General features: G+C 45.3%; 1 protein-coding gene across 4 annotated transcripts in view; it reads left to right on the top strand.

Moving 5' to 3' along the window:
* The window catches only part of Loxl2 (lysyl oxidase like 2), a 96351-nt gene that overhangs the window by 12704 nt on the left and 66297 nt on the right, over window positions 1-17350 (top strand). For all 4 annotated transcript variants that reach the window (XM_017802675.2, XM_029554851.1, XM_029554849.1 and 1 more), the window contains exon 2: window positions 11155-11602. In XM_017802675.2, the coding sequence (XP_017658164.1) occupies window positions 11215-11602 (388 nt within the window). In that variant the 5' untranslated portion in view covers window positions 11155-11214. The remainder of the gene's footprint in view (window positions 1-11154; window positions 11603-17350) is intronic.

Below are 17350 nucleotides of genomic sequence, written 5' to 3'. Positions count from 1 at the left end.
GCTTGGCATAATTTAGCTCCTATCTAGATTATACAGCATATGTGGAAAATACCTTTTTATTTAGGCAGTAAAGCTTTTCTCCAATTCAATATATTCGGGAAATATGAATTTCCAGTTTACAATGTTTTTTAAAACCTGGATCCAGAAGCTCCCACCTAGGTTCCTGCTAGGCCCCAAAATCACACTGAGGAAACAAATATCAGAATTCAAGCCAACCCTTTGCATTTCACAGCTGAGCACCAACCAGAACTGTAGCTGGCACTTGAACAGCTTGCCTGCAGTCTAGACTGTGTCACCTTTCCTGCACCAAGATATGCCAGCTGTTCACTTTTGGCTGCCTACTGTGTGCCAGAGATAAGAGAAACTTGTTCTTTTCACTAAAGCCAAATGAAGTAGGAGTCTTTTGTTTTTATTCGCAATTTGTGTTTATCATTTCTATTCTGTGGATAGATCATGAAGAACAGAAAATCTAGTAAGTGGTAGCACTTGAACCCAGTTCCGAATGACCAGAAAATGCTAGTGCACAGTGCTTTGCTATTAGTGATCTGTCCTGTGTGCAGGGAGAGTGTGCGGGCTCTCTGAATGGTCGCTGACCATGGGTCAAGAGCCATGTGCAAGACTTCGGAGAACGGAAGCTGATTCCAGCTGATGTCTGTGAGGAAGTCCTGGGACCCTGAATTCCAGCTGTGTGAATGAAGTCTTCCCTTATCTCCCGCCAACACCCCCTTGTGGCCCAGCACCTCTTGTCAGGAGGGCTTAGTGGACATTGTATCTTGGTCTGAATTGAATTGAATGTAAGAGTATCTTCAACTGCTTAGTTACAAGCCAGTGAGAAAATACTACTAGGGATATAATTTGCCACTTTCTGATAAGTGACAGTTGCTGCCAACCCCCTACTGCAAATCATTGTTCTTTATTCCCATCAGGCAGACACTTTAGCTCTTAGGCATGTCGCCTGAGCCCTCTGATGGTGACCCACTCCTGGGCTCCACCGTGGGAGTGATTAAGAACATCTGCTGCAAAGTTCCCAGGCATCACTCAGATGTCAGTAAGCAGGATACTCTCCAAGGAAGGTCTTATGGGACAGACCCCCGCAGCCCGCACAACCTCAGCCTGACTGTGTGTGTGTGAACTGAGCTGCAGAAGTTCTTAGCAGTCATCTGCTGTGTCCCGCTGACCCAATTGGCAGACACCCTCCACTCTTACTCAGGATCAAGGATTCCAGAACTTCCATGATGTCTGCTGACACAACTTCCTTCTGTGGAATGTGAAGAGACCAGGGATGTGAGGGGCACCTCAGAAGAGCTGAGCGAGATGCTGAGAATAGATGCTGCTCTTGTCTGACCACTCTCAATCGTGGACCGAGATATAGATCCAGCCAGGCTTCGTGTCTCTGTGCATATGTATGAGTGTATACGTGTGTGTGTAGTATATGCACATTTGTGTGTGAGACTGTGCACATGCATGCCCATGCACATGGATGCCGAGGCCAGAGAAGGATGTTGGGTGTCTTCCTCTACTGCTCTCTACCTTATTTTCTTGAGACGTGATCTCTTACTGAACTTGAAGCTCACTGTTTAGGCTAGACTGGTTGACTAGTCAGCACCTAGGATCCTGTCTCTGCTTCCAGTACTTGGGTTATAGACACGATGGCTGTGCTCAAATTTTATGTGATTGCTGGGGATTTGAATTCAGGTCCTCTTATTTTCACAGCAAGCACTTCTAGTCACTGAGCCATCTCCTCAGCTCCATTTCTTTCTTCTTAAAAACATTTCTTTTTAATTATGTATATGTTTATATGTCCGCATGTGGGTATGTGCACGTAAGTGCAGGTGCCTGTGGAGTCCCAAAAAGGGTGTTAGATCCCCTGGAGCTGGAGTTCCAGATAGTTGTAAGCTGCCTGATGTGGGTGCTGGAAATTGGGTCCTCTGCAAGAGCAGCAATGCTAAACCATTCACACACACACACACACACACACACACACACACACACACACAACACACACACACACACACACGTGTATACTTTCTTGATTTCTTGCTTTTTTTGTACTTTGGAAACAAGGTTTCCCTGTAGCCCCAGCTTGCCTGGAACTAGCTATGTAGACCAGACTGGCCTCTATCTCACACAGATTTGCCTGTCTCTGCCTCCCAAGTGCTACAATTAAAGCTGTGTGCCACCATGCCTGGCCCACAGCCCCTTTCTTGACGTCTTTTGTGAAACAAAGGTCTTGGGCAAGCAGATATAAAGAAGATAGATGTCCCTTCATCCATCCAGATGTCTCCAAACTTACTGCTCTGGAGGAGCAGTTGAGGTCTGCCATGTTCACTTACATTCAGGTGTCAAAAAAGGCAAGAGACAACTAGTAAAGAAAGCCTAAGTGTGGGGCCAGCATGGTCCCAGTGCTTCGGGGTTCCTGGTCCTCTGGCATGCCTGAGCTTCTCCCCTCCTCTGGGTTAGTTGGATGCCAGTGTGGAAATGAACCATACAGAACACTGAGGAAAAACTAGAAAAAAGGCATGAAGACCTGCTCTCCAAAGACACATCCTGAGTGACCAAAGCAGTGCTAATTAAAGCAAAATATGTTTGCTTCTCAGTGTGTAGGGAAACCTACATCCTGCTTATGACAGTGGAAACTGTCAGGCTTTATGAAAAGAAGTTAGTATAGATTGCAAAAGTATTGATTTTTTATATACCTTTTGTGCCTAGCTATTTACATTTTTAGGAGGTCATCCCTAGGATTGTATAGCATTTTAACAATATGGATTTTCATTTCAACAATATATAGAGTAAAATAAGGAGATTTAGAAATACATTTACAGTATATATATAGGACTGAATACTCTGTAATTGTGACTATGACAAAAGACCTGAGGAAAACAACTTAAGAGGAGAAAGGTTTATTTTGGTTCATGGTTTCAGAGGTGTTGGCCCATCATGTTGGAGAGGATGTAGCAAAGAAAAGCTGATGGCCAATGGTAGTGAGGCAGCAGAGAGTGAACGTGCTAGGGCGTCTCCTCTCTCTTTCCCTCTTAGTCTATCCAGGGGACAGCCTTCTGGATGGTCCACCTGCTTTCTTCTCCCTTTAGTTCATGCTGTTTGAAACACCCCATAGACACACATGCAGAAGCTTTCTTAACTATTCCCTTAGGCATCTCTCAAGCCAATCAAATTCTCAGTCATAATGAACCATCACAATAATAACCTTATGAAAGACAGTTAGGCACAATGTCTGCGATATACCATTCAATTAAAAATGGTTGGGCCTGGCATGGTGGCACATGCCTTTAATCCTAGCACTCAGGAGGCAGAGGCAGGCGGATCTCTGTGAGTTCAAGGCAAGCCTAGTCTACATAGTGAGTTCCAGGACAGCTGGGGCTACAGGGAGACCATGGAAACAAAATAGAGTGCAGATTTACCTCGTTCTCGTTTTTGTTAATTTTATATGCATGGATGTTCTGGGAGCTTAAAAAGATAAAAGTGGCTGGGTGTGGTGACACATATCTTTAATCCCAGCACTTGAGAGGCAGAGAGAGGCGGAGGCCAGCCTGGTTTACATAGTGAGTTCCAGGACAGCTGGGGCTACAGGGAGACCTTGTCTCAAAAAGACCAAAAAAAAAAAAAAGGTTTCCAAAGCAATAAAGCAATATGTAAAATGATTCCAATTGGTTTTTGGTTTTCAGTGCTGGAGAGTGAATCCAGAGTCCAGCACATGCTAGACAAGCACTCTACCACTAGGCTGTATCTCCAACCTGTGGGTTTTCGACCCAGGGTCTCTTGTTATGTACTTCAGGCTGCCCTTGAACTCACTGTGTACTCCAGGCTTTTTCAAGCTTTGAGTTTTCCTACTCCCTGAGTACGGGAATCTATAGACACGTGCCACCATGTCCAGTGATTCCAATCTTTCATACATACAAAGCCTGAAGAGTGGATGCTGCAGATTTGATGGTGGTTAGCCATAACAGCTGTATTACACATTATTTGCTTTCTGTTACCAGTTTGCATTTTTCTAGATCTTTATCATCAATATGTGCAACTTTTACAATAGAGAAGAGAAAGTGCACCAAAGTTGTTGTTAAGAGAAGAGAGAAGCAGCTGTGTCTGGTACGTTATAGTCTCCAGAGGAGACTAAAGAAACAGAGAAACCAGGGGCCCTTTCCTAGGAAAGATGTAGGCGCTGAACAGGGGACATTCCCACAGAGTCTGGGAAAATGGGTGTAGCAGTTTATAGACATGCAAAGCCAGAAATTAAGAGTTCTTTTTTAAAATGAAATATTACAAGATCACATTGTCCCCCCTTTCTTTCTGGAACAGGATTAGAGGACCTTAAAGACTCTGAGGCCCTTGGGTGGGGGCAAGTGCCAGGCTGGGGCAACAGAGTGCAGGGTAGGGCACAGCCTGGGCCACCAAGCGACCCACACTTACTATCAGAACAACCTAACTTATTGAACCTCCCTAGGCCTTGATTTCCTCCTTGGGATAAAGCTGCCGCTGCATCTAACCTGCAGCACACAGCCACATGTATCTCAGGATTACTATGAATGCAGCTCAGCATATTTGTAGATGATGGTGTCATATCTCAATGCCTCCACTCCCTGCCTGGAGTGGAGTATACGAGTTTCCCCTTAGCTGATGTTGACACATCCCAAGATCCTCAGTGGTGCCTGAAACCTCGGAATCCTGCATAAAGCATGCTTCTCCCCATAGAAGAACATGAATATGATGAAATTTAATTTGTAAATTAAGCACAGTAAGAGATTTACGACACTTGATGAAATAGACCAATTACAATATACTGTAAGCAAGTTCTGCACCTGTCTTTCTGTCTGTGCTGCTTCTCTCTCAAAGCGTCTTACCATGCTGATATTCAGCCCTTCTTCCAGCACGAATTTCTTTTCCTTCGCATTGTTGTGGAAGCAAGATTGAGCCTTGCTGTGGATCTTAGCGACTTCAGCTTGCAACTCTGACCTTCTTAAGTCTCAGTCTTTCCCTATTTCCCTTATAGGAAGCCCATTACGGCTTTTCTTCTATTTCATTTCTAAGTTGCCAGCCTCGGTGCTTTTGTGTTTGGGGTCATTACTAATAAAATAATGGTTACCTGAACACAGGCTCTGCTTGCTGTGATACTGATATTGGGGCAGTGATAAGCTAAGCTACAGGCGGACTAATGCATGGCTTGGTGGTATAGACACCCATGATACAAGGCAGTAGACAAAGATGAGATTGACATCAGGGGTAGAGGAGGTGGGTAGCACATGACAGAACAAGATTTCATCATGTTATTTTAACTAGCCACAGAATTTAAAACTTACAAGTTGTTGATTCCTAGAAATGGTTTCCTCGCTGAAATTAAGCATGGGTAGTGTAGATAAAAAGCAGGGCTGCTGAGAACATGGTGTTTACTGAATGAACAAATCTATTTGACTTGGTGAGCTGGATGGAGATGAACTGTGCTTCATGATCCAGGACTTCCTAATATTTGGGGGTCTAGTTGCACTGGTTTGAATGTGTCTCCAAGGATTCGTTTTCTCCTTCTTGCATGTTTCAAGGTGGAAACTTGACTATGGTGTTTAGAGATGGGGCCTTGGGGAGGTGATTGGAGTTAGGCAGCATCATCATGGTGGAGGCCCTGGCTAAATCCTGCCAAGTGAATAAGAAGGGAGAGACCAGAGGAGACACATGTGCGCTTTATGTCCCTTACCATGTGAAGTCAAGTGTTAGCCTTGGGACTTTGACAACAGAGGCTACTGATATGGCCCCTTGAACTTTTGGATCCTGCAGAACCAGGAGTGAAAATAATCTCTTCTAAATGTTTGTTTTGACAGTGTCTCATATAGCCCACACTGGCCTAGAACTTGATGTGTAGCTGAGGATGCCTTTGAACTCTTAATCTGCTTGCCTCCTCCTCCCGAGTGTTGGGATCACAGATGTGCACCACCACACCCAGCTTATGCAATACTGAGGATGGAACCCAAGGCTTTGCACATACCGGACAAGCACTCTGTCAGCTGAGTTTCATCCCCTGCCAGAAGCCATTTTCTTTAGAATCTACCTAGTCTATAACATGTCATTAGAAGCAGAAAACAGACAAATATACTTGTGCTGGATAGCTTTAGGGTCAACTTGACACACCTGGGTTGAGGGAGCCTCAATTGGGGAATTTCCTCTATTGGACTGGCCTGTGGCTATGTCTGGGGGGCATCTTCTTGAGTGATGTGGGAGGGCCCAGCCCACTGTGGGTGGTGCCACCCCTGGGCAGGTGGGCCTATGTTGCATAAGAAAGCAGGCTGAGCAGGGGTCAAGGGAGCAAGCCAGTAAGCAGCATTCCTCCATGGCTTATGCTTCAGCTCCTGCCTCCAGGTTCTTGCACTGAGTTCCTACCTTGGAGTCCCTGATGAACTATGACCCAAGAGATGTAAGATAAATAAACCCTTTCCTCCCCAAGTTGGTAGTGGTCAGAGTGTTTTGTCACAGCAATGAAGAAACAAGCTAAGACAATACTAGATATTCTTTCAGTATTGATTTATGGCCCAGTTCTCCTGTAGTCAAGCAGTACACTGTGTGTGATTTCATTGACTGTGTTGAGCTACCTTGGGGTTCATTTTGTCAAGCCCGTGTGTCCTTGAAGTGAATCTGTCCTGTGGAGTTGTTGCATACAGTTTCCAGAAACTTGTCAGGCTTGCTAATCTCCATCGTGTCTTCAATACCAGGATTTTCTTCTGAAAACTGACTCATCTGTGAGCTGTTCGCAGAGGTGTGGAGCTTCTCCCACTGCAGTTATGGATCTGTCTACTTTGTCCTTTTATTTCAATATTTATTTCATACATGTTGAAGTGATCCACGCGAACTTAGCGGAGGTGTGTCTTCTGGCTGATTGACTCTTTCATTAACTGTTCCTTTGGGGCTCTTGTGGATTTCTTGTCTTGGAGTCAACATTATTTCACTTTGGATCGGCTTCCTTCTGGCTAAGATGCACGTGCTATATCATCCTGCTATGGGGAGCCTCTATGTTTTTTATGAGAATATGTAGTTGGTTTATATTGCTGAATCTATTTTGATGAGCTTTGTATTTTAGTTGAAGCATTTATGCTATCTAACATATTACTGATACATTTGGGTTTAATCCACCACCTTACTCTTTGTCTATTTGTGAAAATTGTTCTACGTGACATTTTTTCTCTGATTATTGCTTCAATTTTGGGTTAACAAAGGGTTATGGATTGAATCAAAAATGTCTCCCAAAGGCTCATATGCTGAAGATACAGTTGCTGGCATGTGGGACCACTGGGGGTAGGAAACTTTAGGAGGTGAAGTCTAGTGAAAGGAAGATGGATCACTGGAGACATGTATTTTTAAGAAATATTGGAGTGCTAGGAAGATAGCTCAGTCAGTAAAGTACTTGTTGATAAACATGAGGACCTGAGTTCAGATCCCCAGCACCCACATTAAAGCTGGGTGTGATGGTCTACACCTATAATCTGGGAAGGTGAAGACAGGTAGATACCCTGGGGCTTGCCTGCCCAAACAATCTAGCTGAATTGATGAGTTCCAGGTTTGGTCGAGAGACAGTCTCAAAAATATAGGTGGAGAGTGATTGAAGAAGACAGCAATATCTACCTATGGCCTTTATACCAGAGAGAGAGAGAGAGAGAGAGAGAGAGAGAGAGAGAGACAGAGACAGAGAGAGACAGAGACAGACAGAGACAGAGAAAGAGACAGAGAAAGAGACAGAGACAGAGAGAAAGGAAAGGGATATTGGGACTCCAGTCCCTCCTGTCTTTGCTTCCTGACCACCATGAGGTGGGGTGATTACCGTAAAGGTTACAACATGCATCTATTAGACTTGTTAAGTCTTTTAGAAAATAACCTTGTTAAGTCTATTAGAAAATAACCTTGTTATTATTTCTCAGACCATACAAGAACCTTAAATCATTTTGATCCTGTTAGCCCCACCTGCCTCTTGTGCTGCTGCTGCCAAATTAATTAATCAACACATATAAATACACACAAATTAATGCACACACAGTTGTTGTTGTTGCTGTAATACTGGACCTCAAACCCAGAGTCTTCCTCATGGTAGGCAAGCAAATGCTCTGGCACTGAGCCACCTCAGTAGCTCGTAATACAAATACTTTAGTGCACACTTGAAGCCTGTATTAGTTACTTTTCTGTTGTTGTGATAAGACCCCATGACCAAGGCAACTTACAGAAGGAAGAGTTTATTTAGCTTACGATTCCAGAGGGTTAGAGTCCATAATGGTTCCCAAGGCAAGTGGCTGGAGCAGAAAGATGAGCAACTACATCTTCAAGCAGGCACAGGAAGCAGAGCAAAATAGGAAATCCAGCAAGACTTAAGAACACTCACAACCTGTCCCAGTGACGTGCTTCCTCCTGCAAGGCCACATCTCCTAAAACCTCCCCAAAATGGCACCGCCAACTGGGTACAAAATTTCCAAATGCTTGGAGCCTATGGGGGACATTTTCATTCAAACCACCACAAAACCCATAAGACATTATTATTGTTTCACACAGTGGATTTGCATTTAGGTTTGCTTACATTAGAGTTTCCCACTCTATCTCCTTCATTTCTTCCTCAACCTCCACAGATTTACCTGGTGTTATTTTTCCTTTGGTTTGAAGAACTTCTTTTAGTACTTGCATCTCATGGGTTTTTTAGTAACACATCACCTCTGCTTTTTTAGATATTAAAAAATTGACGTATATGTGCATGTGTGTCTGTGAGTTTATGAGTCCCATGTTTCTGCAGATGCCCTTGAAGGCCATAGGGTGTCAAACCCCCTGGACCTGGAGTGACAGGCAGTTGTGAGCTGCCTGATGTGGATGCTGGGAACTGAATCTGGATCCTTTAGAAGAGCAGTAATCACTCTTAACCATGGAGCTATCTCTCCGTCCGCAGTTACCTCTGTTTTTGTTTGTGTACAATGTCCTCATTTCATCTTCATTTTTTTTTAGTGAACATAGACTACTGTCATTTTTTTCAGTCCTTTGAAAATGTTGTGTCATTATCTTCTCACTTCCTCATTTTTGTGGAGAGGCTTATTGATGGCTTTCAAATGTAGTGTACCCGTTATCCTCCAGTTGGGTTGAAAATTTCCTCTGTCTCTGATTTTCCATAGTCAACGTGCCCAGAGGTGGTTTCCTCTATAAACGATACAGATTGGCCCTGACAATGCTTGTCAGTGTTGGAAAATTCTTCATCGTTACTCTTCAAACGCTGCCTCTGAATATTCTTTCTTTCCTCCTCTTTGGGATTCCAAGCATGCGTCTGCACCTTTCTTATAACTCTTATGCCCTAATTAGTCTCTCTAAGGCTTTCAGCCCTTTGGGAAGACCCATCCGGAAGCCAAGACTATCTACTTTCCCCTTGAACTCTGATTTATATCTTGTCAGTCTTTGGAGGCTGTTGAAGATTTCACTCAGCTTTTCAACCTTTTGGCCACTGTCTTGAAGTTGGCAAATGTCTAACAGGGAAAAGCAGAGACAGATGTGAGCCTCATCTCACCGGGCTTCCCATACCTCTGGATTCTTGGCTCCTTGAGGCCTTGCTGCCTCAGTAGCCTTCCAGTGTTGAGTTTCACCTAATGATAGGAACACATTCTTATAAATGCATTAGGGAGTGGTTTGGTCATTGTTTAAACATCACAGACTGTTCCCACATAGACCTGGATGGTATCGTCAGTGCCTTAATGGCCTTTTGATGCGATCCAGAGACTTGTATACAAGCTGTGGGAGGCTGCTGCAAATGTGACATAGCACTGTTCTCTAGTCAACTTTGTTCATAAGTAGAAGCAACCCACAGTAAAGTAGTGATAAACCATATAGTGAAAGCTGGCATGGTGTCTCATGCCCGTAATCCCAGCATTTGGGAGACTGGCAGGAGGATCACTATGAGTTTGAGTCAAACCTGAGTTACAGAGTGAGACCATGTCTGAAAACACCAAAACAAAGACAACAAAAGGATAGAGTAGTAATTATGTAAGCCAGTACCATACATATCACTAATTACCCTATCAAATATGCTGTGCTTAAGTGTGTACCGCACCTATAGACAAAGGCAGTTTGATAAGTATGTTTCCACCCTCATCAGCACAAACATGAGGAATTCATTGTGCTGTGATGCTGGGATGGCTACTATGCTACTAGGTGATAGGAATTTCTCAGTTCCATTATAAACTTATGGGACCATTGTCATAAACATGGTCTCTCATTGAGCAAAATGTTGTGCAGAGCATAACAGTGCCTGTTCTAAATATTATATCTACTTTTTATAGTTGTTTTGTGGGATTTATCAAATACAAGCAAGTTTGCCTTAGCCGGAAACAGATGTGTGGCTTAGAGAAACACAAAAGGAGGTTTCTGTTCCTTAGGACTGACGTAGAACTTAGACGTAGAATTGAGAGTGTGGGTCTGTGCCACACTGAATCCAGGCTAAACTTTGGCCTTTTCAATATGTGATGGTGGACCACCGATATTTTTAAATTTTATTATTTATTTATTTGTTTTTATTGTATGTGTATGAGGGTTTTGCCTACATGCATGTAAGTGCACCCATGCCTGCAATGCCCATGGAGGCCAGAAGAGGGTGTCAGATCCCCTGCAACTGGAGGGACAGATGGTTGTTAGCCACCATGTGGGTTCTGGGAACCAAAACTGTGTCCTCTGCAAGAGCAGCGTTTGTTCTTAATTGCTGAGTCATCTCTCCAGCCCCACTACTGATATTTTGGCAACTCATAGGGCTGATTCTGCTCTGCCTACACTAACTGTGTGACTCTAGTTAAGTCCCTAATCCTCTTTGGATCTTCCTTTTCTCCTTTGTATAGTGAGAAATCCAATCTTGCCTCTTCCCTGCTCCCTGAGGCTCTTGTGGGAGGGGGAGGTGTTTGTGCACATCAGTGTGTTTTGGCGGGAATGAGTTGAAAGCACCTATGAAAGCATTCCAGAGGTGTAGAGGTATGTGGGCGAAGAAGATGAGAATTCAGACTGATGTGGCCAGAACTGAGGTGGGAGCAGAATGGATTGGGATACAGAACAGGAAGAGCTTTGCAGGCTAAGCCAGGAGGGTGACGTACCAGAATACTTTGCAGGAATCTGCAACCCTGCATCCTAGGCTAATGCCCTTCTCTTCCCTTCCAGCAAGCCCCTGCTGCTTTCGCTGGCCTGCCACCCCCCACCTCCTCCCAGCACAGGACAAAGATGGAGATACCTTTCAGCTCCCACCTCTACAGCTGTTTGGTCGTGCTCGCCTTCCTGCCTTCCCCGAGCCTGGCACAGTATGAGAACTGGCCCTACCAGTTTCAGTACCCCGAGTACTTCCAGCAGCCAGCCCCAGAATACTTCCAGCAACCAGCTCCAGAGTACCACCAGCCCCAGGTGCCCTCCGACGTGGTGAAGATCCAGCTGCGCTTAGCAGGCCAGAAGAGGAAGCACAATGAGGGCCGCGTGGAGGTCTATTACGAAGGCCAGTGGGGCACTGTGTGTGATGACGACTTCTCCATCCATGCTGCCCACGTTGTCTGCCGGGAGCTGGGGTATGTGGAGGCCAAGTCCTGGATTGCCAGCTCCTCCTACGGCCCAGGGGAAGGTAAGAGACTGCCCTTTAGAACAGAGTGCATGTCACCAGGCCAGGCCAGAGCACCCTTCCCTAGATCAACCTACAAAGGAAGCTGTACTTGCAATTAGGCATGGATTCTGGAGAGTTTCTATCTGCCCTGAAGGCTGTGTCCTGCTGGGAGGTGGGTGGGAGACCCAGCCGGGAGGGACAGGGAGTGTAACCATCATGATTTTTCTGGAATGTTCCTGGTTGGTTTGAGCACAGAAAGTCTCAGGCACATCAAGATGCTCGGTGGCTCCAGGCAGTGGGTGAAAACAGCCTGTGCCTATATCTCAGAAAGCCACATGCCTTGTCTGGGGGCTGTACTCACATCCCTTCTTCCAGATCTTTCCCTCAAAGCGGAGCTTTTGCTCTTTCTCACAAGAATTCCCCACAGGCTAGAGTTCTACCCATATAAGGAACATAATTATTATTGTCTGCGTGTGCAGGTGTGTGCACATGCGTGCAGGTGTCTGCGGAGGCCAGAGGTTCCTCACATGCTGTCCACATTTGTTTTCACACGATCCTACTTATTTCTGTTGCTGTGATTAAAAACACTGACCAAAACTAACTTGAGGAGGAAAGGGTTTATTTTATCTTACGTCTCCCAGGTCATAGCTCATCACTCGGGGGACGTCAGGGCAGGAACACACGACAGTACTTGGAAGCAGAAGTTGAAGCACAGACCATGGAGGAACACTGTTTACTGGCTTGCTCCTCTGACCTGCACCCAGTCTTTCTTATATAACCCAGGACTACCTGCCCAGGCTGGGCCCTCCCATATCACTTAATAATCAAGAAAATGCCCTCACAAACATGGCCATGAAGGAAATTTCTCAACTGAAGTTCCCTCTACCCAGGTGTGTCAAGTGGACAACTGAAGCTATCCAGAACAGGTCTCTCAATGGCCTGAAATTCAAGTAGGCTAGACTGACTGGACAGCAAGTCCCAGGGAATCTACCTGTCTCTGCCTCCCTAGCACTGTGATTACTAGCACATACCACCACACCTGACCTGAGCTCGTTATTTTAACCCCAAAAATGCCTTGTGGCATTAGTCAGCATGGGAACAGAGTCTTGAGTTTTCTTCTTCTTGCTTTAATGTTTAACTATCTTTTTTAAAAAAATATATTTTTATTTTATACATACTAGTGCTTTGCCTACATCTACATATGTGTACCACATGAGTTCCTGGTGCCCACAGAGACCAAAAGAGGGTGTCAGATCCTCTGAAACTGGAGTTACAGGTGATGTCAGCTGCCATCTGGATTCTGGGACCTGAATCCAGGTCCTCTGCAAGGGCAGCCAGTGCTCTTAACCACTGAACCATCTCTCCAGCCCCAGATTTTGAGGTTTTGTTGTTGTTGTTGTTTGTTTGTTTGTTTGTTTTTGAGGGGTTTTTTAGGGGTTGTTTTTTGTCTTTTTGAGACAGGGTCTCACTGTAACTCCAGCTGGCCTCACAGAAATCCACCTGCCTCTGCCTCCTGAGTGCTGAGATTAAAGTTGTGCACCTCCATGCCCAGTTCAGTGTGTGAGTTTTTAACCTTTAGTTGGCCTATTTGTTCCTCCTTGTGAGAGCCAGATCACAAACAAAAAACTGGAAAGTTGTAAGAGTTTTGAGGGAAGGCAGGTCTTAGTGACCCAAACTTTGAACTCAGTCCTTGTGCTGAGCTAATTATATAGTTGTACATTGCTTTCTAATGTGGGTATGATCTGAAAAATGAGTCACTAGTGATCTCATCATAGTGTGGCATCATAGAGAATTCTTACAAAAACAAAGACAGCTACCATGTCACTAGGCAACAGGGTTGAATGTGATGGAACCTTTGTCATGCATGCAATTCATCATTAAACAAAATCTTTTTTTGAATATTTTATTTTTATTTTATGTGTATGAGTATAGTGCCTGCATGTATGTAAGTGCACCTGTGTTGTGCAGTGTCTGCGGAGGTCAGAAGAGGGCATCAGATTCCCCTGGATGGTTGTTAGCTGCCATATGGGTGCTGGGAATAGAACCTGGGTTCTCTGCAAGAGCAGTCAGTGCTCTTAACCAGTGAGTCATCTCTCCAGCCCCAAGCAAAATCTTATATGGCAGGTGAATATAACTACACAGTGACTTTAACTTTGGTTTCCCCATCTGGAGATGGGCTCTTTAAAAGCTGGTGAACCCTGATAGTCTATGTTCCCAGTTGGGAATTCAGGTGTGGGTGAAGGGCATCATTTAAAAACAAATGTTCTTCTTGGGGCTGGGGAGATGGCTTAGCGGGTAAAGTGCTTGTTGAGCAAGCATGAGGACCTGAGTTGGATCTCCAACACCTACATAAAAGCTGGGCGTGATGACATACCCCTGAAGACCCAGTGCATGAGGATCAGATCCCTGCAGCTCATCGGCCAGCCAGTCCAGCCAGTTAGTGAGCCCCAGGTTCAGTGAACGACTGTATCAAAAACAAAGTTGGGGCTGGAGAGATAGCTCATTGTTAAGAGTACTTGCTTCTCTTTCAGTGAACCTGAGTTGGGTTTCCAGCACCCATGTGGGATGACTCACAACCACCTGTAACTCCAGCTGCAGGGGATTGGAGGCCCTTTTCTGGCCTCTGTGCTCACACACACACATACACACACACACACACACACACATAAAACAAAAATAAAATAAAGTGAAGGAAAACATCTGGCATCAACCTATGGTGCCCACACATGCACAGATGTACACACACACACACACACACACACACACACACACACGCACAGTTCTTCCAGGAGCTGCATCCTCATCCCTAGGCTGGTAATGCAAAAGCACCTGCTCCCCAGCTGAGCTATCCACAGGCATTGCCATGATAGGCTGCTGGACTAGAGTGAAATGCCCTCTGTTCCTTCCTGGACTAGAGGTCAGTGTCACATTAACTGCATAAAACTCTCGTAAGTGAGCTTAAAAGTATAGAACAGTTCGCCGGGCACAGTGGCGCATGCCTTTAGTCCCAGCACTTGGGAGGCAGAGGCAGGTGGATCTCTGTGAGTTCAAGGCCAGCCTGGTCTACATAGTGAGTTCTAGGACAACTGGGGCTACAGGGAGACGCTGTCTCAAAAAGACCCCCCCCAAAAGTATAGAACATTTCAAACCCATCCCATGACATTCTAATCTCAAGGTCTGGGTGTGAATGTATCTGTAGCTAGGTTTGGGGGACAGTGAGATAGACAACAGTTAGGCTCCCTTCCAGACCTCCTTTCAGTTATTTGGAGATGACAGGAGACAAGGCACCATCTTCTGCATGCCCCACTTCTGTGCAGTGGGGAATTTCCTGTTGGAGGAACTGGCTCCTGAGCCTGCACTCAGAGTCACATATCCCAGAAGCTCACTCTGGTCTCCTTGGCAGAGGTGAGTGCCAAGGCAGCCAAGAGCAGCTCACAGATGCAGGGCCTTTAGAAACCACTTCCTGTCTTCTTTGACTTAAACTTCCGGTACTCTTCCATATGTCCACGTCTCTGTTTATTCTGCTATGACTCATCCTGTACTTACATTGGATTTATAGTTCCTGTTACAGACTCTTCTGTCCTCAATATGTTATGGCAAGTACTCTCCAATGTTAGCTTTATTTTCTCCAGTGACATGGGTTTCCCCAGTGACTCTGTCATCAGACAAGGTAGTTTTGGGTCCTTCCCACAGAAACCAGCATGGGGTGGCTAGAGAAGTGGGCTTACTTGGGTAGAATTTTTCTATCTAAGAATTCAGGAGAGTGTAGAGGACTTGAAGGGGAGTAAATAGAATCATGGAGTCCAAGCTGGGCAAGAAGGGGAAGGGTTAGCATACGGAAGAAGTGAAGAATCATTCAAAACTGCTCCAACTAATGGGGAGATCTCTGTTGAGATTGCCACACTAACAGACATGTGCTGGAAAGATGGTGGCAGGTGCAGATGCAAGACAGGAAAGTTAAGATGGAGACTGAAGAGGGTATTATTGTTCATAACCAGGACTGAGCCATGACCTTGAAGGGCAGCTGGAGCTGGTTAAAGGAAGGCCTCTTCAGAGAAGAGGTACAGTAACCAGGAAACCAAGAGTACTGGAAAGGCCATCTCTATGGATAGAGCAGCCATTGAGCAAGGGTTATGACAGTTGCAATTCAAGGAAAAGATAGAGAGAAATGAATGCTAGACAAACTGGACAGTGCAATGCCAAGGGCTTTAAGAGTCAAGCTGTCTGAGAGATGGGGAGATAACCAGTCAGCGAAGTGCTTATGAGGACCTGAGTTCAATCCCCAGAACCCACAAAGAAGAAGGAGTGAAGGAGTAAGAGGAGGAGGAGGAGGAGGAGGAGTATGCCTATAATCCCAGTGCCGGAAGGTGGAGACAGGTGGATGGATCCCTTGGGGCTCCCTGGCTAGTTGGTCTAGAGTACACCAAGAGTTTCAGGCCCGTGAGAAGTTCTGTCCCAAAATCTAAGGTGGTTGGCACCCAAGGAGTGACACCTAAGTTTGTCCTCTGGCCTCGATATACAAACACTTGTGCACACACAGTCATACACACACACACACACACACACACACACACACATACATGCACACACGCATGTGTGCACACACACACAGAGTTCAGCTGTCTGCATATAAAGTGGCACTTGGTTTGTATCATGAGCAAACTTCTAAATGTATTTAAATTTCATCAGCCTCAGTTGAGATTTTATTCTAGCACTGGGTACATGGTGGGCACTTGGTAAATATTAGCTGACTGACCTGCTTCGATGTGGGGAATATAGAAAACAGTTGGCAAAACAGCATGTGGTATGGTGACCAGAGTGTGGCCAGTGCTGTGGGAGGTGCCCAGTGGAATCTAACCTGTGAGTCAGGCTCTGTGGATAGACTGAGAATGATTAACAGGCTGCCCCTCCCAGAGTCCCCAGATACCTCCAAAGTTCAAAATGTAGTAATGAAAGGCAGCCAGCAGAGACCCCCTGGGTTTTCCAACACAACCTGTAAGCAACAAGCTTCAAAAGCATCTCTGAGCCCAGGCAAACCACAGGTCCTTTTAGAGAGCTCTAGAGGGGGCAGCCCCAAGCATAACCCCTACCGACAAGACCCGTGGACCTGCAGATTATTAACTGGAACTTCTGTTACCCTGATTGAGCCAAGGGCTCAGCATCAAATCAAGCTTCATTTATGTGTTTTCTCTTCCAAAGCATCTGTTTACACACCTGTTCTTTCATCAGGAGAGGGATTTCTGAAAGTGAGTGGATAGAGTAAAATGAAATTTTGCTCCTCATCAAATGACTTCTTTGTGTCCCGAATATGAACTTCGTCTTGGTTCCCAAGTACAACTTCCCTAGTATCTACGTGTCTGTTAGACCTAGGATCGTCTCACATTCCCACAGGCAGATGTGGAAGTTGGCTGTGTTGGAATCAGGACAGTTTAGTTAATGGGTACTAAATATATTGGGAAAAGCATTGTCAGGAAGTCAGACCAAATAGTGTATCATGCACAGAGTTAGATACGCACAGATTTCCATATCCTCCATCTAAGAAAAAAAATCATTGCCCAAGCAGAGTGGAGCAGGCACACGGGGAGGAGCGTGGAGGGTACAGGAAGAGCAGCTCTCTTGTTAACAGCACAGAGCACCACGGTGCTGGTTTCACATGCTCCTTACCAAAAAGTACAGCCAGGCGGACAAATACCACTTTTTCCTCTCATGTGGAATCCAGACTTGAAAAAAAAAGCACAATTTGAAAGCAGAGGGGAGACTCTTTGGGAA

Source organism: Nannospalax galili, unplaced genomic scaffold, assembly GCF_000622305.1.
Source record: "Nannospalax galili isolate Female #2095 unplaced genomic scaffold, S.galili_v1.0 scaffold291, whole genome shotgun sequence".
Lineage (NCBI taxonomy): Eukaryota > Metazoa > Chordata > Mammalia > Rodentia > Spalacidae > Nannospalax > Nannospalax galili.
The sequence above is the reverse complement of the archived record's forward strand: the minus strand, read 5'-3'. Positions and strand labels throughout refer to the sequence as shown.